The sequence below is a fragment of the Jaculus jaculus genome, chromosome 7, assembly GCF_020740685.1.
Source record: "Jaculus jaculus isolate mJacJac1 chromosome 7, mJacJac1.mat.Y.cur, whole genome shotgun sequence".
NCBI classification, from domain to species: Eukaryota; Metazoa; Chordata; class Mammalia; order Rodentia; family Dipodidae; genus Jaculus; species Jaculus jaculus.
This window is the reverse complement of record NC_059108.1, coordinates 20,529,169-20,550,354: the sequence shown is the minus strand read 5'-3', so window position 1 is coordinate 20,550,354 and position 21,186 is coordinate 20,529,169. Positions and strand designations below refer to the sequence as shown.

Genomic DNA, 21,186 nt, shown 5'->3' with positions numbered 1-21,186 from the left:
CTGGATAGTATTACTTAGAAGGAGTCACAGTGAGGCTGTGAGGTCAGGAAAGACGCTGTTTGTGTTTGCAGACATTCTTCACCAGGGCAACGATTCCTCAGGGCATATGGGGAAGCCGACGAGCCTCTGTCTTCCCTCAGTCCCTCCACACTTGGCTCCGTTAGTTGCTGCCTGCAGCCAACCTTGGCTCCCAACCCAGGAAACACGTGCCAGGTTTAGGAGCTTCTCAAGGATGCGATGGATTCACCCGAGAAGCTGGAAAAGAACACTTTAGTGGGTGAGTTCCCTTCTCCTGTCTGAAGCTTGTCGCACGTTCTCTAAGCAAAGCACCCCAGAAGTAAGCTTACTGGAGTCAGTTCTGGCTGGGTGTGTGGCTCCTACCTAGCACCACAGCGCGTGGGAGACCAAAACAGGTGAATTGCCATGAGTTCAAGGCCCGCCTGGACTACCTAACAAGACCTTGTCTCCAAAGGAAAACAGAGGAGAGGGAGGAGAAACTGACTTCGGTCTCACTTTTTTATGTTGAGGTATTTTATCTTGAAGGATCTTGGTATTACCAACCTGCTGGAAGCAGTGAAAATCCCCTGGAAATACAACTGTCAGCTCTTTGCAAGGGAATCTTTGGTCTTTTTTTTTCTTCTTACCTTTATTTTGTTGTTGTTGTTGGGTTTGCTTATCTTTCTTTTTGTTTTATGAGACAGGGTCTAACTGTTATTGCTGTACAACCTCAAAGAGAGTAAGAGAGAAAGAGAGAGAGAGAGCTTATTCTTGAGAGAAATTAGTGACTATGACCTGGGAACACAGATTCAGGTTACTCCAAATACCATGTTCCAACATGGAAATGGATTCATGAAGTTTTTCTAGTAACAGGACAAAACAAAGCTCTACATCAAGACCTTTTCCACATGCATTTTTGGGAACATCATGGAGGTAGGTTTCAGAAGAGCAGGAAGTTGAGTTCATTCGTTTTAACAGATTTTGCCTGGTAGTCCCAAGGACAGTTCGGCAATGAGGTGGCTGTCCTTCAAGGGTTTAATCACCATTCACCAACATTCATCTGTCCACGATCATGAAGTCCTAGTCACTCAGACACAGAATCTTTATCATGGCTGCGGCTTTTGTCTTGGGACTTCAGTTTAAACAGTATAGCCCAGGTGGGCCTTGAACTCACGACCCTCCTGCTTTAGCCTCCCTGGTGTTCAGGTCACAGGTGCGTTGCCATGCCAGGCCTCATCTTTTTAAACAAGCAGTTCCATGAGATATTTTGGTTTCCATTTTAACAAGGTAAGACAACAGCTGGACAGATAGTGGAAGAGATTAAGAGCATGGTCGCTTTCTTTTGTAGGTAGATAGGTAGGGACACTGGCCCCAAAGAGCATAGATGTCATCCTACCCTGCCAAGACTAGAAGGCAGCTACAGTTGGACCAAACCCCTCACTCATCCAGATTGTGATGGGGATGGTTTCCTGATTCTTCCTCTTTCTAGGAATTTTTCACAGCTTACTTTTCCCCCTGTGGCAGGCTCATTCTGAATCTGTATTCTTCTCCGGGACACCCCAACCCATCAAGGTCCTCTATACACATTTAAACTGAACCAGTAGAGCTCACCCAAACTTGATACCTAGTTTACACCCCCAAGAAACCCTGATCCAAGTCACCGGGATAATTACCTGCTTAGCACCCCTACACACACACACACACACACACAGAGTGGAGCGTTCTCCTTCACTTCCTTTCCTAAAATAAGCTTGCCGAACTTGCCATTCTGCCATGACTGTACTTGTCAATTCTTTGTGAGTCACAAGACAAGCTCTAGAGCTACCTGCTTGAGAGACTCCATTCCTCTCAAGCCCAGCAACAATAGAATGATTGAATCTGCCTCATCAGTGAGGTCTGTGAAAGCGCTCAATTATTTTTTTTATTTTTTTTCATTTATTTTTATTTACTTATTTGAGAGCAACAGACAGCGAGAGAAAGAGGCAGATAGAGAGAGAGAGAAAATGGGCGAGACAGGGCCTCCAGCCACTGTAAATGAACTCCAGATGCTTGCGCCCCCTTGTGCATCTGGCTAACGTGGGTCCTGGGGAATCGAGCCTCGAACCGTGGTCCTTAGGCTTCACAGGCAAGCGCTTAACTGCTAAGCCATCTCTCCAGCCCACTTTTATTTTTATTTTTATTTTTTTAGCTTAATGACAAACTTGTACTGATGTAGAGCAAACAGAATCGGGGCTTGTATTGCATAGTGTCTGAGTGCCTGTGTTTTGGGCCATGTATGAGGAAAAACACGGAGCGTCATCTGAGACTGGGAGAATCCGTTTGCCCCTGGCCTCCTGTCGCTGAGATACATTAAGAAGAGACAACGTCCTTCCAGCAGTTCAGAGCTCCTCCCTTGCCAATGGTGAGGGAATTAGGCATCTGAGTCCTTGTTATCACTTGAGCAGGACTCTTACGCTTACGCTGGGTGCGGCTGGCTTCTGAAAGCCATTTGTGTCCATAGCCAGCTCAAGCGTCACAGGGTACATTAGAGTCACCAGGTGGAGGGGCGACAATATTTACACAATGACAACTCTATATATTAGGGCACTACCATCCCCAGAAAGCCAGTTGCTAAACTGTTGCTAACATTCCACTATTGATGAGCTGTTGCCATTTTGCCTTGCCTTTCTTTTTTCCTAAAGAGATAAGAACTGGAATCCAGGTGCCTAAGTCTTTCTGTTCCTCTCAGCAGCCCATTGAAAAAGCATGGTCTTGGGAGAGCTTGTTAGAAACCACGCTTCTTTGTGTTTCTTTGTGTCTCTCTATGCCTGGCCGCTCCCCCAATGCCGCCAAATCCCGGCGTTCCGGCTGTGGCTGGGTTTGAGATTTTGCATCAAGCTAGCTAGCTCCCAGGAGCTGCTGAGGTTGCTGGGCTAAGGCCACACTTTGAGCAGCACTGTATTTCTTTTCAGCAAGCTTGCCCTTTCCTGAAACATGTTCTTTGATATAAGCTATGCATCTATTTCAGAGGAAAAGATAGGAAGGAAGATGAATGAAAGATAATGTTTACCCAAAGGGCTTTTACATTAGATTTTATGTTTGATGTTCAAAGTCCTTGATTCTCTACAGAGAACCAGGAAGTTGCTGAAGTTCTGTTCTTACCAAAATAGGAGGCAAATACTGAGTTAGTGGTCAGAGGGAAAGATGTTTTTCATAGGACATGAGTTTTTGATTTAAATTTTTCTTTGTAAGAATATAAATATATACAAAATTAAGAAAACAGAAACAGTATATTTCCACCACTCAGAAATATTGTCCATATCTTAGTTTTCTTCCACAATTCATTCTGTACATATCTTTGTACTAATTGGGATCCTACTGGCCATATAATTTTGTACCCCACTACTTTCATTTTTCTCTTAAATTCATGCTGTACCACATAAAATTGGCGTGGGGACACACACCTCTTATCTCAGTTCTTGGGACATGGAAGCACAAAGACCAGAAGATCAAGGTCATCCTTGGCTACATAGTGAGTTCCAGGATCCCTAGGATACCTGAGGCCCAAAACTGAGTGAGTAAATGGATAGGCAGATGATACAAAATGTAGGTAGGTAGGTAGGTAGACAGATAGGTAGGTAGGTAGATGGATAGATAGATAGATAGATAGATAGATAGATAGATAGATAGATAGATAGATAGATAGATACATATATACATACATACATACATACATAGAAAGATAGATATAAGATCTGTTTATAATACAATATTGTGTGTATGTACCATGGTTCACTTACTTAGCCGTCTATTGTACTGGAAGGGTGTATTATATTTACCAATGGCATGTGTACATGACACTATCATGGGATGTGTGGAAATCCATCTTAGGGACAAAGCATCTGGGCCTGTTGTTGGTAGCGCTGTTATTTCAGACAAGGGACTGGACGTGCGGGAGCCCAGGGGACAGAGGTGAGTGACGCAAGGACAGGTTTTCTCTTTCTTTCTAATGATGTGGGGATGAGCATACAGTAAGGCAGAAGTGTGCAGGAGAAAATGCAAGTGCTTGCGGTTCTCAGGCTAATTAAGTCTCTTGAGAGAAAACAGAGTCTCTTCTGACAGATCATTATCTCCAGAACTTCCACACACAGACCCATCCCGTGGCGCAGCCTCACTCTGAAGCCTCACAGCGGGGTGCAGGGAGCCCTTCACCCATTCATTTGCCTCCCACTGTGGATCAGGAGGGAGACACAAACAAAACTCCTCCTTTCAAAGTGGTGAACATATGCAGGAAGACCCGCAGTGCTATGAGAGGAGAGGAGCAGCGAGAGGGTGGGGGTGAGATTTACAGAAACCTTGTTCTAGAAAAGGCGATGTCTGAGCTGACTCCAGAGTGGGGGTCTGCGGAGGAGCGTGAGGGCGAGGGTCGGGTCAGAAGTGGGGCTGGCTCTGTGTGAACATGTTAGCACTTGGCTTGGCTCCCACGTCTGGATCACTCATCCTGTAATCCAAAGCCCAGCTACTGAGAACTGATGGCACTGCACATCCTGTATGCCCAGCCTGTCCTCTGAGCAGCAGGTTGGTCTGCTGGGCCGGCTGTGAGGGGCAGGTACCCTGAGGAGGGGCCCTCACAGCGCTCAGCTTCACCCAGCTCTGAAGTTGAAGGAGCTTTTGAGATGGGGTGATGCGATCTAACCCAGGCTGGACTTGAACTCACGATTCTCTTGTCTCAGTGTCCAAGGGACTAGGTTTATAGGTATGTGCCCCGACACTATACTCTTTTCTAAGATTTTTGTCCTTCATCCCTAAAAGTCAAAGGTTCTCTGAAAGAGCTGGCAAAGTCTGTGGCCAGATTTTGCCTTGGTAGGTAAAAATCCGCGGGGTCCTAAAGGTGTCACTGCAGCTCACTGAAAAGTATTTCCTGCTTATGTAGAAGAGCCACTATCCATAGAGAAAGAATGTGGGTCAGGAATGGCAATGTCTGGGGAAAGTGGAGAATGAGGAAGGGGACGCAGGCTGGCTCTATGTACTGCTAATGGGATGTGCTAACACCCACTGACAATTAGACAACTTCAGAGAGTGAGTTTATTGTACTTGAGTTGTAGCTCAATAAAATAATTGTTTCCTTAAAACAAACAAACAAAAAGGCCTGTTCAGTAAAAGAGAATAATACAAATTGTCAAAGGAAAGCCTGCATGAATGTAGATCAGCAAGCAAGCAAGGAAGACTTTATTCAAGGAAAGAAGCCAGAACTGAGTATGGGTCATGTTAGGTTCTGGTTTGGAGTTTGCAATAGAGGGTCAAGACGGACAGTTTCTTTTTTTTGTAAGTTTCCTAATGAACTCAAGAGCACAAGAATTTGAAAAACTTTTTTATTATTTATTTATTTTATTTATTTGAGAGAGAGAGAGAGAGAGAGAGAGAGAGAATTGGTGTGCCAGGGCCTCCAGCCATTGCAAACGAACTCCAGACACATGTGCCCCCTTGTGCATCTGGCTAACGTGGGTCCTGGGGAAGGAAGCCTCCAGCCTGGGTCCTTAGGCTTCACAGTCAAGCACTTAACTGCTAAGCCATCTCTCCAGCCCGAGGGACAGGGTTTTATGGAGAAGAGAGAAACTGCTTTGTAGAGGAGGGGCCTTGGGGTGACGTGCAGAGGTAAGGGTTGAGGGGAGGTACCTCCCCTCTTCTTAGCCCAGAGGTATCCTCAATTGCCACACAGGATGTACACTGAGTCCCAGGGTTGACATAGCCAGTGGCAGTAGAGAGCAGTGGGCCACGAGCAGCGAGCTCTGGGACCCTCAGGTTAGTGCGAAGAGTGGTAGAGATTTTCAAGGCTGGAGAGTCCCTGGGCGTGTTGTCCTAGTGTCTAGTTCCGGATGTGTTGGTAATGTACGACCTGGATGCTTGTGAAAAGAAGGAGACCCGCAGAAGTTAGTCTCCTACTTAGCTCAAAACCCAGAGAGAGGGTTGACATTTATATTCCAGCGATATTTCCCAAGTCCTTGAGAAAGATAGCCTGAGGTTGGAAAATCAGGAAGATTTTTTTTTTTTTTTTAAAGATTTCAATCTCAAAGAACACAAGAAGAATTCCCAGTGGCCAATTTTCTAAGAAAAATGTGACCAGGAGCCTGGAGCCCGGAGGAAGCTGAGTCAGCCATTGGGTGGGGGCGGGGTCCTGAGATTGTCTTGGTCAAAGTTCACCACAAGGAAAACCTAGGACAGGGTGGCTAGAGGACCTCACTGTGGAGCTCGCGGGTCCTTTCCACGTGTCACTCTGGTAACTTCTCCCAGCTAGCCATCCTCATGTCCATCGTGCTGTAGAGGAGCAAGCTCTTGCAAGAGCATGTTAAGAGGGTGCTGAGGGCTGGAGAGATGGCTTAGAGGTTAAGCGCTTGCCTGTGAAGCCTAAGGACCCCGGTTCGAGGCTCGGTTCTCCAGGTCCCACGTTAGCCAGATGCACAAGGGGGCGCACGCATCTGGAGTTCATTTGCAGAGGCTGGAAGCCCTGGCACGCCCATTCTCTCTCTCTCTACCTCTATCTGTCTTTCTCTCTGTGTCTGTCGCTCTCAAATAAAAAAAAATAATAATAATTAAAAGAGGGTGCTGAGGTGTCTCCGGCTTTGAGGTGGAGGAGGGCCCTGAACTTTTCATCTCTGCTCTTATTTCCCATCTGACCATGGGCTATTCTGATTTTACTTTCTTCTTTCTGAGCAGGTAGAACCACTGTTTAATTTTGCACCCTCAGAACTAACCCAATTTTATGTGTTCCCATCTTTATTTGAATTATTTATCAAAGTATGGCCTGAAACAGCAGAGGGTGTACGAGACCTAAGTGTTTAGCTTGAGAGGCTGAAGATATAGAGGGGCAATGTCCAGACTGTCTATAAACACAGAACTCTCATCACCTACAGTCAAGAGCCCATTGCATGTAATAAATGTCCTAAGAAAACAACCTACTCTAAGGCTTGAAGGAGGCCAGACTGCTATTCCCAGTGACAACCTGGGAAGTTAAACAACATCTTCTATAAGAACCAAAGACCAGAATGTGGTCACAGCATCCCTCAGTTGTGACCCTGCCTCCAATTTAAGCAACACAGAGAGAAACCTAGAAGTGGGCCTGACCAGGCTTCCACGATGCCCACAGTGGCTAGCCCAGCCCCAGATCCCCAAGTCCACAGTCCCCATCAGGGTACACCACAGCCTTCCTTACTTTCTGCTCCAAGCCTTCTTACTCTTCGGTCTGCCTGTGAGTGTGTGCATGTGACATGATAAACCTCCTGATACAGCAGCTCTGGGAAAGGAGCCTTGCTCTTTCTGTTTGGTTGGTCTTTATTTATTTTGTAGGTTCAATATGTGTAAGTCTATGGAATCAACACACCCAGTACACAAAAAGCTCCTTCCTACTCATTCCTAGTTAATACCCCAAGCACCAATAATTCTACTTTTCAGAAATAGCTATATCTAAGACTTTAATCACAGTTCACAGTAGTTTGTTGTTATTGAACAATTCAGATGTTACATAGGAAATAAAATACTGTGTAGTCCTGTGTCTGGCTTATTTTACCCAATATCTTTTTGTAGGATTCATCTATATTCTGCTTGTAGCAGTGATTGATTTATCTTTTTTTTTTTTTTTTTGAGTAATGTTTTTTTACACGGCTATGCCACAATTTACCCATCTTAATGTTGGATTTGGGTCACTCTTTATTACTTGACATTTTTATGACTAAAATTACAACGAACCTCTTGAACATGTGTTGTACTGCCATCAACACTCTTTTCTCTCAGGTATCACTAGTTGAACATTGAGTAATAATGTGAATGTGTGATTACATTAGGCAGGTACTTCTAAGGAGTAAACATAGCAGTTGACACTTTCAACAGCACACCTGAGGGCTCTCCTTGCTTTGTAGCCTTGCTAATATCCTGTAATGTCAGTCTTAGATGTTTGCTATTCTGTAACTTTGTATTAGTATCCCATTCTTATTTAAACTTTCATGTTCCTTTTCTTCTGATATGTAAAGTACAACATTTTATTTTGTAATAATACCGATATAGTTTTATTTATTTTTTTGCTACTAAGTGACTGCTCATGAAACCAAAGTTGGGAAATAAGCAACAGGCCACCAAGTCTCTGTTATTTACTGCAATTCGTTTCCTTTTCTGATGTCTAAGTGGTGTTAGAGATCTGTGAGATTCTTGCCTACTCTCTGTCTTCAAGCAAGTGCCCAATCTTGCCTTGAATGTTTACATAAGATCTAACTAGTGAGCATCTCCCTGTTGCCAAAGGCCATATCTAAGCCGGAGACAATGCCCAGAGGCCTCCTTCTGGTAGTGAAGTTTGGTTTCACCCCAGCCTGCCGGTAGCTTGTGGAACTCATGCTACTTTATGTGAAGAGAGATTAGTGTGGTGGTGACAGTAACCACCAGGGAGCGCTACCTATAAACTGAAAGCTTAATCATGGTGGCCTCCAAGGTCTTCCACTGAAGTTCCTGGGGAGTCCCTGTGCCTTGGCTCTTCCTTTTCCATTGCAGACTGGAAAGAAGGCATAACTAAACATTCTTCTGTTCTTTGCTATCACCCTCACCCTCCCACACTGCCACATGTACAAGCCCCTCCCCCAGCACACACACAGGTGGGGGTGTATCCCCCCACTGTGCCAGCTGCAGAATTTCTAGATTCAAGTACAGCAGAGAACTGATCTTGACCCTTGTTCCCATTTTCTCTTTCCCTTCCTGGGCTTGAATGGCAAGTCCCACATCTTACTGTACTTTGAGTCTTCAGCTGTTGCACAATGCCTAGAATGTGAATGCTGTATTGTTTGCTGGAATAAATGAGAGCTTCAGGACTGTTTGTTGTTGTCCTCTACCAGGAAGTAAAAGATAATGATAGTTTTATATTCATGCAACAGTAGTTCACCAAAGATACACATCTGTGCATTTGAATGAAATAGATGATTAGATATGCCAGGGCTTAATCTTTACTTCCACCGTTCCTCAGACTTGAGAGAAGGCTCTGGCAAGAGCCTCCAGTGGATTAAAATGAAGGCATTATAATTCATTTCTAGCTAGAATGGAAATTTCTGAAGGTCTTTTGTAAGTAGCAAAAGCATTTTCTAGTGCTGAGGATGTGGCTCAGTGGGTGGATTCAATCCCTAGCACCAAATAAAACCAGGAATAACTGCCCATGCCTGTAATCCCAGCACGTGGGAAAGGTAGGCATCTGAGTACCAAGATCAGCTTCAGCTAAATTGTGAGCTTCGGGCCAGCCTGAGCCACGTGAGACTAAAACAAAAACAAAGCACAACAACACAACAACATAACAACATAACATAACATAACATAACATAACATAACATAACATAACATAACATAACATACAAAAACAAGCAACAATAATGGTATATTATCTTTAAGTCAGGCATGATGGAGCATGCCTGTTATCCCAGAAGGCAGGGCTATAGGTGTGAGCGTAACCTAGGCTACATAATGAGGCCCTGTCTCCCATAAAGAAATGGCAAGGAAAGACCATTCATTTCCTTTCAGTCAGAACTGAGTCCTCAAATGCAATCTCCACATGCACCATTCTGGCTTTAGCTGTGGAAGGAGCTCTCAAAAGGAGAGGTTGCCTGCAGAGCTGCTCCTTTTTAAGCCCAAGGCCGGCTTCCTGGTCTTTGCCGCAGTGCTATGAAGGCTCCGCAGGCTGAGCTGGGAGCCCACAGGGGAGCTGACGCTTTGGCCCCTGGCCTCATTTTAGGCAGCAGCTGACCCCTGCAGGCTCCCATAGTTCTCCAAAGGAGCACTGGTGATTCGAGTTCTCAGGGGTACCTCTTGGAAGCTTAATCACATCCCCATCTCTTTTCTCTAAGTGTGCTAACCATCCCACTGACTTCAGCCTCCTGCGTGCATGTAATGGTGGAAAGGCCCGGCGGGACACCAGAGGTGTACCTGCGGGTTAAGGCAGTTTTCTCTGTGACAAATTCACTTCTGCAGCCTGGTGAGAAGGCTGAGGCTGCTTTGAACATGTCTAGGGCTTGTCTTGGAGCATTAAGCGTCGCTGTTGGAGTCGTCATAGCAGCCTGGTGACACGGCAGCCCCAGAACACCCCAAGGCATCACACACCAAATATTGCAGTTCTCCAGGAAGGAAGCAAAGGTGAGGGAACCATGTTGGCCTCTTAGCACTTTTTCCCCAAGATTCCAGGAAAGTACACATGCCAGCCAGGCTCATACAAGCAGTTTACTGCACGCTACTTTGAAGGCAAAACTTGCAACAACTTTAATGTCATTCTACAGGAGAATGGCTCAGAAAACAGGCACAATATTGCCACAGTATGGCTAGTAAGTAAAACTGACCAAACAACAAAAAGGCAAATACATAAGATTTGGCCTATAAACATGTATACAAATTGATGATAACTATGTTAATTCTCTAGGTAAAAAGTAGAACTGAGAAAAGGGGTGTCAGGTGAACTTAAGTCTTGTGATTTTTAGGCAAAGAGAGAGAATGGGTGCAACAGGGCCTCCAGCTGCTGCAAACAAACTCCAGATGCATGTGCCACTTTGTGCATCTGGCTTTATGTGGGGTGGGTGCTAGGGAATCAAACCGAGATTGTTATGCTTTTTAGGCAAGCACCTTAACCACTGGACAATCTCCCCAGCCCTAAATCTTGTGCTAAAAAAAATTTGCTGGGCATGATTGCACATGCCTTTAATCCCAGCACTTGGGAGGCAGAGGTAAGAGGATCACTGTGAGTTTGAGGCCATCCTGAGAGACTCCATAGTGAATTCCAGGTCACCCTGGGCCAACCTGGGCTAAAGTGAGACCCTACCTCAAAAAATCAAAAAAAAAAATATATATATATATAATTTGAGAGAGAGAGCATGTGCGTGAGTATGGGTGCACCAGAGCCTCCTACCCTTGCAAAGACACTCTAGACAAATGCACCATTTTGTGCAGCTGGCTTTATGTGGGTGGCTGGGGAATTGAACTTGAGCTGTTAGGCTTTGCAAGCAAGTGCCTTCAGCTGCTGAGCCAGCACTCCAGTCTTGTGTTTTTGATTATTTTTCACTCTATTTTTATCTTATTGAAATGCTTGTTGCTTTGACAAGGCAGGATGTCACTCGGTAGCCCCACGCTGGCCTCAAACTTGTGGGGATACTCTTGCCTCAGCCTCCCAAGGGATGGGATTAAAGGCGATGGCCACCACACCCGGCTCCACAAGCTGCATTCTTAATATTGAAACAAGCACTAACAAAGGAAGTAGTAATCTACTGAGAATGCACAGTGCCTTTTTAATGTGTGTGTGTATGTGTGCATGTTTTTATATGTGCAGGTGCATGTGTGCACACGTGTGTCCACTGCAGGAATGGCACAGAGCTACCTACCTTGGGATTGTTTTGAATATTGTCTCGAGAGCTAAAGGGACCCAAGAATCTGATGGTTCTGGTGTGGGAAGTTCCTGGGTCACATTCTGAGAAACATTATTTGATGTGACATGATGATAATTATCACTGTTGATATCACATCTTGGAAGAATCAGATCAAATGGAATTTCTCAGAACTTGGAAAACACTATATGTGTGTATATGTGTCAGTGCATGTGTGTGTGTGTACATGTGTGTATCCAGTCATCGGCCCATCACGCTTGCCCAGTTGTCTGCACAGTTTTGTCACCTGTGCATCTGGGTGGCTCTGCAACGAACCACCTCAGTCACAGGCCTGTTTCTTTCTCACTTCCAGGCATCCACAAGACCCGGCTGGGGGTGTGCGGTTGGATTCTGCTGTCCTTCTCCTTCCTGCTGTTGCTCCTCACCTTCCCCATCTCCATATGGATGTGCTTGAAGGTACCTCCCTGGGCAGTGGATGAGGGGCTCCGTCTGAGCTCACAAGCCATCACGACTAAATGCTCTTCTTTAATCTCTAGGTCATTAAGGAGTACGAACGTGCTGTTGTCTTCCGACTGGGACGCATCCAGGCCGATAAAGCCAAGGGACCAGGTATGCCACCATGGCTGCCCCTGGCAAAAATCACGGGCACTTGCTACTACCAGAACCACCAACCAGCAGTATTTTCCAGGTGCTATGTGTATCTAAGAAAACCACGGGAAGCCAGAGTCCTTGTGTTTCTCACGTAAAGTTTGCTCCATCATGCAAATTAGTGGCAAAGGCACCCATTTGAGAGTTCAGAAATTGGAAAGTACTTCATCACTCCCTCCCTCCCCCAAGAGGTTCAGCAAATGGGGTCCACTGGTTAGATGTCACTTACTCCCAGGGCCACCAAGAACAGGTCAAGGTAACAAAAGGAGTGAGGACATGGCCAGTGTGGACCATTAGGTAACTCACAGCGAAGGTTCAAGGAGCTGGTTGGTACTCTAACTCTTTCGAAAGGGATAATAGACAAGCAAGTAGATTAATAGCCAGAGCTGGAAGCCTTTGTATAACTCCTTTAGTTAAGGCTCCAAGTGTTGAAAATAAATAAACAGAGACCAGCACAGATTTAATTACTTATGCATGGTTATCCATATGGCTGGAGGTAGAGATGAACTTCCCAGCTTTCTTCTTTTTTCTCTACAACCTCAGAAGGAAAAATGTCCCAGATCATTCACATTTAAAAGGAGTTCAGAGCTGGGCGTGGTGGCGCACACCTTTAATCCCAGAACTCCGGAGGCAGAGGTAGGAGGATTGCCGTGAGCTCAAGGCCACCCTGAGACTCCACAGTAGATTGCAGATCAACCTGGGCCAGAGTGAGACCCTACCTCAAAAAACCAAAATAAATAAATACATTAAAAAAGAGAAAAGGAGTTCAGGACAAGGGTAGGGGTAACAGATAATAGAGAGCCCTGGTGATGAGATACTGATTTATAGCTTCTCTCAGTGTATATTTACTGGGCCATATGAAATTGTCCATATTTATTTTGACTCATTAAAAATGACAACCGAATCTGGTGAATTTTGGTACTACTGATAGATGGTTATCCAAAAGCATCCCTAGAAGGCCCATAAAAAGCATCACCCATTCGTTGTATTTCTGCCTCATTCTTCTCTGCTTTCTTTCCATAAATTATTCTCCCCAACCATATTATGACATCTCTGGGGTCAGGAACCTGTTTACGCACAGCGAGACTCTATGTATTCTCCTTAACCATGAGCCACAATGTACACTCAGGTATTGGTTATGTGAAAAAAAAAAAAAAGGGGAGAAATTTACAGCGGAGAAGCCAGTGACTATGCCTTGACCGTTTCAAGCAGAACAATATTTCTTGTCTAATTTCCTAAAGAACCTAAGAGGAAGAGGACAGGGATCGCTGTGAGCAGATGTGAGCGCATCAACACAGAAGTGCTAGAGGCATCCAGGGGGGGAGCAACTGCCCCATGTCAGCTCCTTCGCAGCCACGTTCCCCATCTGGTGGTGCAAAGATTTTAAGTTAAAATAAGGTTGGATCAGAGAGAGGCAGAACAGCCATAACTTGAGGAACTCCAGAGAGATATGTATCTTTCTCTTAAATGAGTTTTCCCAGAAGATTTCACTGCTGGATGTCCCAGGATACCAACCCGCGTCAGACACATCTCTGGGGCTACCGAGTTAGCTCAGCATGCCGCGAGGACTGGAGGGAAACAAACCAGACTGCTCATGGAAAGCCTAACCGCCTTAGCAAATTGCAAATTATTCTTTTTTTTTTTTAAAAATAACTTTTTTTATTGACAACTTCCACAATTATAGACAATAAACTATGGTACTTCCCTCCCCCACCCACTTTCCCCTTTGCACTTAGTTGAGACAGTCCCCAGTCCCTAATTATCAAGGCCAAAGACTCGTTTACAGAAGTCACATGCCTTTACTGTAAGGAAAACAACTTTAAAAACATCCTTTTAAATTAATATCAAATTAAATTCTTAGATAGAATTAGGTTCTTTACGAATAAAATTAAAAAAAAAATAATGTCAATGAGCTTTAGCTTCTTAGTAGGTTTTCTTTAGTTACCAACAGATAGGAGGAAGTCATCTTTCCCAGTTGAACGTTCATATTGAAGATGATCTAGGGAACACATCCAGCCACAGGACACAATGCCCAGTGTAGCCAGGAGACTAGTTTTGCAGTTATTTCGAATAGGCCAAGTTCTAAATCCATTCTCTTTCTGTAAGGTTTGATCCTGGTCCTGCCCTGTATAGATGTGTTCGTCAAGGTTGATCTTCGAACGGTCACTTGCAACATTCCTCCACAAGAGGTATAAAGATTAAGGCTGGGTTACCAGAAATAAAACCTCTATCTTCACGGGCAATTGAACTCTTACAGTTGTTTTTAACAAGATGAACTGTATCTTCCCGTAGGTGTGCGTGAATTACTTTACAGTTGTTTTTAACAAGATGAACTGTATCTTCCCGTAGGTGTGCGTGAATTACTTTACAGTTGTTTTTAACAAGATGAACTGTATCTTCCCGTAGGTGTGCATGAATTACTTTCACTGGTTTCTGAAACTTGTGGACTTTCTTTTTCCAAAAGAAAATAAATGAAGCCCAGGGTGAGGGCTGAAAATACTGGAAGGCTTGAAATGCCTGAGAGAAGAGTTGCAAGTGGCGGGGAAGCTGGGCTGGAGCACAGCAGCAGGTGCTTAGAAAGGCACATGGGCCACATCAGGAGGGAGCTGAATAGAATCTCATGGAGACAGTGGTTGGCTAAGATATCACACTCTCTATCGCCTCCGTAGAATAGCTTTCCTTGGTGCCTCATCTTTGCTTTCAACATTATTATTTTTTGTTGTGTTCATTGTGTTTGGGTGTGACAAAGCAGAGTGAGTGTCGAGGTGGAGCAGAGGATATACAGAACTCACCTGCATCTGGATTTCACATACTTCTTGAACTATGATGCAGGAACCATCCTAAGTAGTTAACTGGGTACTAGAAAAGAGGGACCCAAGTACTGGTAATCATGACACCCTCTCAAAACCAAAGACATATAGGGGGAAAAAAAAATGTGGGTTGGAGAGATGGCTTAGTGGTGAAGCGCTTGCTTGGGAAGCCTAAGGACCCCCGGTTGGAGGCTCGATTCCCTAGGACCCATGTAAGCCAGGTGTACAAGGTGGCGGGTGCACCTGGAGTTCCTTTGCAGTGGCTGGAGGCCCGGGTGTGCCCATTGTCTCTCTCTCTTTCTCTGCCTCCTTCTCTTTGTCGCTCTCAAATTAAATAAAAATAAACAAAAACATTGTTTTAAAAAGAATGTGAGTAATATCTAGGAAGACAGAGAGCAAAGGCAATGAGAAGACAGGAACCGCCATGGGGACCCAGTCACCCTGTCTCCAGGTCCTGTCAGGAGCCATGGAGGATGGATGGGCTCCTGACAGAATTCAGCCCAGTCATAGGAGCCTTGGAAAGGCTTTGAGGGGCCTCTGCCGTTCTAGGTTCTGTTCCCATGGTCCCCACCCATCCCTCCTGGCCCAGAAACCTCACTTGTTCACAAACACCTTGTCATATTATTCAGCATCGATGGTGACCTCTCCATAAAGTTAGGGTTTGCTTGACTTAAATACAGAACGCGGTCTCTGTCGCCCTCTATGTTTCATAAGAGGCACTGCTTCCCTTAGGCTGATGTAAAACCCAAACCCAAGTATGGCACAGGGATGGACACTATGTTCGCTGTTGTTTAGAAGTAGAAGATGATGAAATTAGAGAAGATGGTGGGGCCTTTGCCTATGGGGTGTAAGACTTATCAACGATTAAGCCACAGGCTAGGGACCCAATCGGTGCAGGCATTTTATGATAAGATGATGCTAGACCGAAGCCAGGACAGGATTTTGGTCACAGGTAGCATGAGCTGTGGTTAATGACGTCCCTCTGTGAAGGAAATCCCTTGGGCTGGCTGCCTTTTTGTCAAGTGCATGAAGTCAGCGCTCTTGTGATTTCGCCTGTTCTTACTCCACAGATCCTCACGAGAGACTCCGTCACCACGCAGGTGGATGGGGTCGTCTACTACAGAGTCTACAGTGCTATCTCAGCAGTGGCCAATGTCAACGATGTCCATCAAGCTACGTTTCTGCTGGCTCAGACCACTCTGAGAAATGTCCTGGGGACACAGACCTTGTCCCAGATCTTATCTGGGCGAGAAGAGATCGCCCATAGCATCCAGGTAAAGACACCAAGTACTAGTGGCCTGAGCCTTGAATTCACTCATCGAAACGGTCAATGACTCCGGTCATTGCTCAAAGCCCTGCACGTGCATGGGACTCAAGGCCACGGACAGCCATACTCAGAGATGAGCTTCCCCAGTGTGATTTAATTTGTCAATCTTCCAAGATACATAGATTTAATTTTTTTTTTTTATGGGAGAAGAGAGCTAGCTCTGAAAATTGTGCTTCTTATTTATCTAATTCAAAATTATGAATGAACATTGTATACTTGGCCTTTTCCAAAGGGGGTAGAAACCACATTTATCTTCAGCTTTGTTACTGTAAAATTGCAGACCTTAATTCGTAAATTAGGTGGAGTGTACAAGTTCGAAGAGGATTCATTTAAAGTAGCAAAAGTAGGCAATGCCTAGAAATATTTATAGCAGACCCTAACAAGTCTTAATAGACATATTAGTAATAATAACCATTGAGGATATAAAAGATGTGACCTAATTTCTTGCATATTTTAGCTTATAGTTTAGTGTATAAATCACATTCTGTATTTTCTTATAATATTTTGATTCTGAGTCCTCTTCCTGCAAGTTAGAAGAAACTTCACCTTGGGTCATACTTGGCTTCTTGTACAATCTCTGAGGTTGTGCAACAGGATTCTGAAAATAATTGATAGAGAAAGAGGCAGATATATGTTTTATTTATTTATTTGAAAGAGAGAGAGAGAGAATGGGGCACCAGGTCCTCTAAGCCACTGCAAATGAACACCAGACGCATGTGCCACCATGTGGTTTACGTGAGTACTGGGGAGTCAAATCTGAGTCCTTAGGCTTCACAGTCAATAAGTGCCTTAACCACTAAGCCATCTACCTAGCCCAGGCCAGGCTTTTTTGTTTGTTTGCTTTTTTTTTTTTGAGGTAGGGTCTTGCTCTAGCCCAGGCTGACCTGGAATTTACTATGTAGTCTCAGGGTGGCCTTGAACTCATGGCGATCCTCCTGCTTCTGCCTCCCTAGTGCTGGGATTAAAGGTGTGCACCACCACGCCTGGCTTGTGGGCCAGGCTTTTAAAGGGGTAATGCCATCTTTGTGCGAGAGCTTCCTGGACTCTGAACTCTGACAGTTGAACACGTCAGATGTTCCCCACCCGGTCTTCTTGTGAGGAGATCTCACTGGCTCCTGGAATCCTGTAGAGACACTGTCAGAAAAGGTATCACTGGACATTTGGTGCTAAAGTTCTCTGCTCCTCTGGTTTTGAACTCCTTGTTTCTCTAGCCATTCTCGCCCCTCTCTCTCCAGATTAATCTGTAATGTGTGTTTCATGGTTTTATTTTTAAGTGCTTAAGAATATTTTAATATTGGGCTCGAGGGTTGCCTTAACAGTTAAGGCATTTGCATGCAAAGCCAAAGGACCCAGGTTCAATTTTCCAGGACCCATATAAGCCAGATGCACAAGGTAGCAAATGTGTCTGGAGTTCATTTACAGTGGCTGAAGGCCCTGGCGTGTGTTTCATGGTTTTACATTTTCATAAAGGACAAGGATGAATTTTGTTTCAGGCTGCTGTTAAAAAAATTCCTTCCAGGTGTGGTGGCGCATGCCTTTAATCCCAGCACTTGGGAGGCAGAGATGGGAGGGTCAATGTGAGTTCAAGGCCACCCTGAGATGACCAAGTGAATTCCAGGTCAGTTTGGGCTAGAGTGAGACCCTATGTAAAAAAAAAAATAATTCCTAAAAATATGTTCTGAAAAATATTTCTCTCTCTCTTATTTTTCAAGGTAGGGTCTTGCTCTAGCCTAGGCTGACCTGGAATTCACTATGTTGTCTCAGGGTGGCCTCGAACTCATAGCAATTCTCCTACCTCTGCCTCCCAAGTGCTGGGATTTAAGGCGTGTGCCACCACACCAGGCTTTGAAAAACCTCTTTCTTAAAAAATGCACATCTTACTACTTGTTTAAAAGTACCCATCTGCCAGACGTTAAAGATAGCCAGGCAAACAATATTTTGAAAAGTATCCAATCATAATAATGATAATCTCTGAGACATTTTTAGACACTGAGAGATACATGTATTACTCCAAACCACATGACACTTTTCAGAGAAGGCATTCATGAGAAAACTGAGACTCAGAGGTTAGCAAGTGGGTTTTAGTTACAAATGGGAGGCCCAGGACAGAGTGAAATTCTCTTGGGGAAGCCTCTCATTGCTGTCTGCTTGATATCAGTGATGAGCTAATCAAGGCTCTTTGAAGATTTAGAAAGACAAATTGCAGACTTCCTTAAGGATGACTATGAGGGACATATCTCTTTTAGACCCACAAAAGATGTATCAAGTTACTTTTTCTTTATTTGAGACAGTGTTTTGTGTATCCTAGCTGGCTTCAATCTCACTATAGAGCCAAGGTTGACCTTGAACTCCCCATTCTCCTGATTCTACCTCCACTGCCGAGTGCTGAAGTAATAGGCCGTATTATGCAGTCTGGGGATGGAGCCCAGGGCTTCATGCACATTAGATGAGCTTTCTAACAACTGAGCTATAATCTCTCGCTCAAGCTCTATCAAGATTAATTCATAAAGTCTTCATGAGATTTACGTCAATTCCTAAAAGTGATCATGAAGTATCTGAAGGATTAGCTTCCCAAAACACACCAGAAGCTTACACCTGTCCTTTGATCGATGCCTTTTGTGTTTTTCTTAAATTTGGAAACAGACCTTGCTTGATGATGCCACTGAGCTGTGGGGGATCCGCGTGGCCCGGGTGGAAATCAAAGATGTCCGGATTCCTGTGCAGCTGCAGAGGTCCATGGCGGCTGAGGCTGAGGCAACGAGGGAAGCCAGAGCCAGGGTAAGAGCCACCGAGCTACCCAGGGAAGGAGGACAGGGCGGACAAGGACGGAGCTGGGGTGGAAAAGCAGGTTTTCAATGATTGGTCTAAAAGGGATTCACAGTTTTTAAATAATTGATTCATGTGTGTGTGTGTGTGTGTGTGTGTGTGTGTGTGTGTGTGTATGTGTGTGTGTGTGTGAGCAAATGAATGCCAAGCACTTGTGCCACTTTTTGCACCTGGCTTAATTGTATGGCCGAGGGAATTGAGCTTGGGCAGGCAGGTTTTGCTAGTAAGTGCCTTTAACCACTGAGCCATCTTCCCAGCCCCCTTTTCCCCACAGTTTTATTTTTCTGACAATTCCCCTTGAATGAAGAGACAATGAGCAGCTTAGTGTACCCAAGGAAGCTTGGTACCAGGGCAAGAGCATGCTAGGTCATTAGCAGCAATGGACCAACGTTGGAGGACTTAAAAAAAAAACAAAAAAACAATCACTTCAGCCCCAGTCAAGCGAATAACAAAGCTGGGGCTTTAGAAGTGGCCACCTTGTTATGTGTTTTGAGCATCATAATTTGAAAAACCAGGCTAGAATTAGAAAAGGTAAACTCTTCCTGGTTCCTGTGTATCCTGGAATTGGTTGGATCTGTCACCTTCATATATGTCTGGATAAACTGTGACTCTTTTTCTCTGACCCTATGTGCTTTATCTACTTGACAAGGGCAGGGACATCCATTTGACACCAGAAACATGATGCCAGCCAGGCTTTTCTTGGGCAGCTAAGACTTTCACGGGACAGCGGTCATTAGGAGCATCTTGCTGCTGCTTATCATCAACGATGAAAGACCTGGAAGTAATTCTGATGTTCTAAGGCTGAGACAAAGCTGGCAACAGAATGAAATATATTATATTGTTAAAAAAATTAAAAAGCCAGCTCAAGGAGCCCTTGAATTTCAGAGTTTCCTCAAACTGCAAGCTGCGGATCGTGAAACCCCAGAGGGCTTCGTGAGCGTCCCTTAGGGCACTTGCCCCAGTCTTCATTTGTTTGATGGCAGTGCCTTTGTGTTTGAAAATGAAATCCAAAGGCTGACAGTTTGTAAACTATCTCTTCCCACATTGCATAGCTCCTTGAATTTTTCTAAGCTCCATCGGGTATGGAAATCTTATCTTTTCTGAAGAAGCAAAAGCAGAGAAAACACAAAAGTTGGGGCTGGGGGAGAGACATCAGCATCCGCCCAGAAAAAGAAAGGCTTAAGTAGAAAACTTCCATTTCTGTCATTTTAGGTCATTGCAGCAGAGGGAGAAATGAATGCTTCCAAGTCCCTGAAGTCGGCCTCCATGGTGCTGAGTGACTCGCCCATAGCCCTCCAGCTGCGTTACCTGCAGACCTTGGCCACTGTGGCCACGGAGAAGAATTCCACCATCGTCTTTCCTCTGCCCATGAACATCCTCGAGGGCATTGGTGGCATCAGCTATGAGAACAACAAGAAGATCGATGCCAGGGCCTGACGTCTTCCCACAAAGCGGCCTGCTGCTTAGAAAGGCCTGCGTAGAGGACAGGAAACCCAGAGCGAGCTGGCCAAGCATAGACGCCGTGTAACCAGAGAACCAAAACGAGGGCTGCGCACTGCCTTCGACATAATCAGCTTTGTCATAACTGTATGTGAGTATCTAGCAGTTGTCAGGACCCTTCTCCCAGGAGGCCAGGAAGCCGTAGGTGATGGTGACTAACTTTCAGAATTACTGCTGTCTTGTGAAAGAGGCACTCGAGATCAGATGGGAGGCATGAGTAGATCTTGTATCAATACCATGTGCTTGATTGACTATCGCAGAATAATGACTTGCTCTTAACTAGTCATGATGAAGCCCCCCCCCCCCACACACACACAGTAAAAATTGCAATGGCCAATGGCTTTAGGTGTGAAGGATAAAGTAGCCACTGACGTGGTGGCCACAGCACGTGCACCCGTCAGGTCTCAGCTCCCGCGGCCCTGCATGTTAGCCGTTCTCAGCCACTTTCTTTCAGAAGTGGGATGAGGCAGAAAGCTCTGGATAACGTATTTGCTTACATGCTTATAAGCGGCTTGGTGGAAACCTCTGGGGAGCATCATTCTGTGAATAGAATGTTTTTGTCGGCAGTCCCGAGAGTGATCAACAGTTGTTTGTCATCTCCGCCTATGCTCAGATAACTTATTGCAAATAAAAATCTCATAGAATGTGAATGAATTTTAAAACTTGCTTCATTCAAGGTTATTTCATGACCAAGGCATACATTTTCTTT

The 21,186-nt window shown here is 44.9% G+C and overlaps 1 protein-coding gene across 1 annotated transcript; it reads left to right on the top strand.

Moving 5' to 3' along the window:
* The first annotated feature begins 237 nt into the window (after window positions 1-237).
* On the top strand, window positions 238-20,414 carry Stoml3 (stomatin like 3). Its single transcript, XM_004660030.2, has 7 exons — window positions 238-277; window positions 11,719-11,822; window positions 11,903-11,975; window positions 14,121-14,203; window positions 15,895-16,098; window positions 18,795-18,929; window positions 20,190-20,414. The coding sequence occupies exons 1-7, from the start codon at window positions 238-240 to the stop codon at window positions 20,412-20,414; spliced, it is 864 nt and encodes a 287-aa protein (XP_004660087.1).
* Window positions 20,415-21,186: the final 772 nt, after the last annotated feature.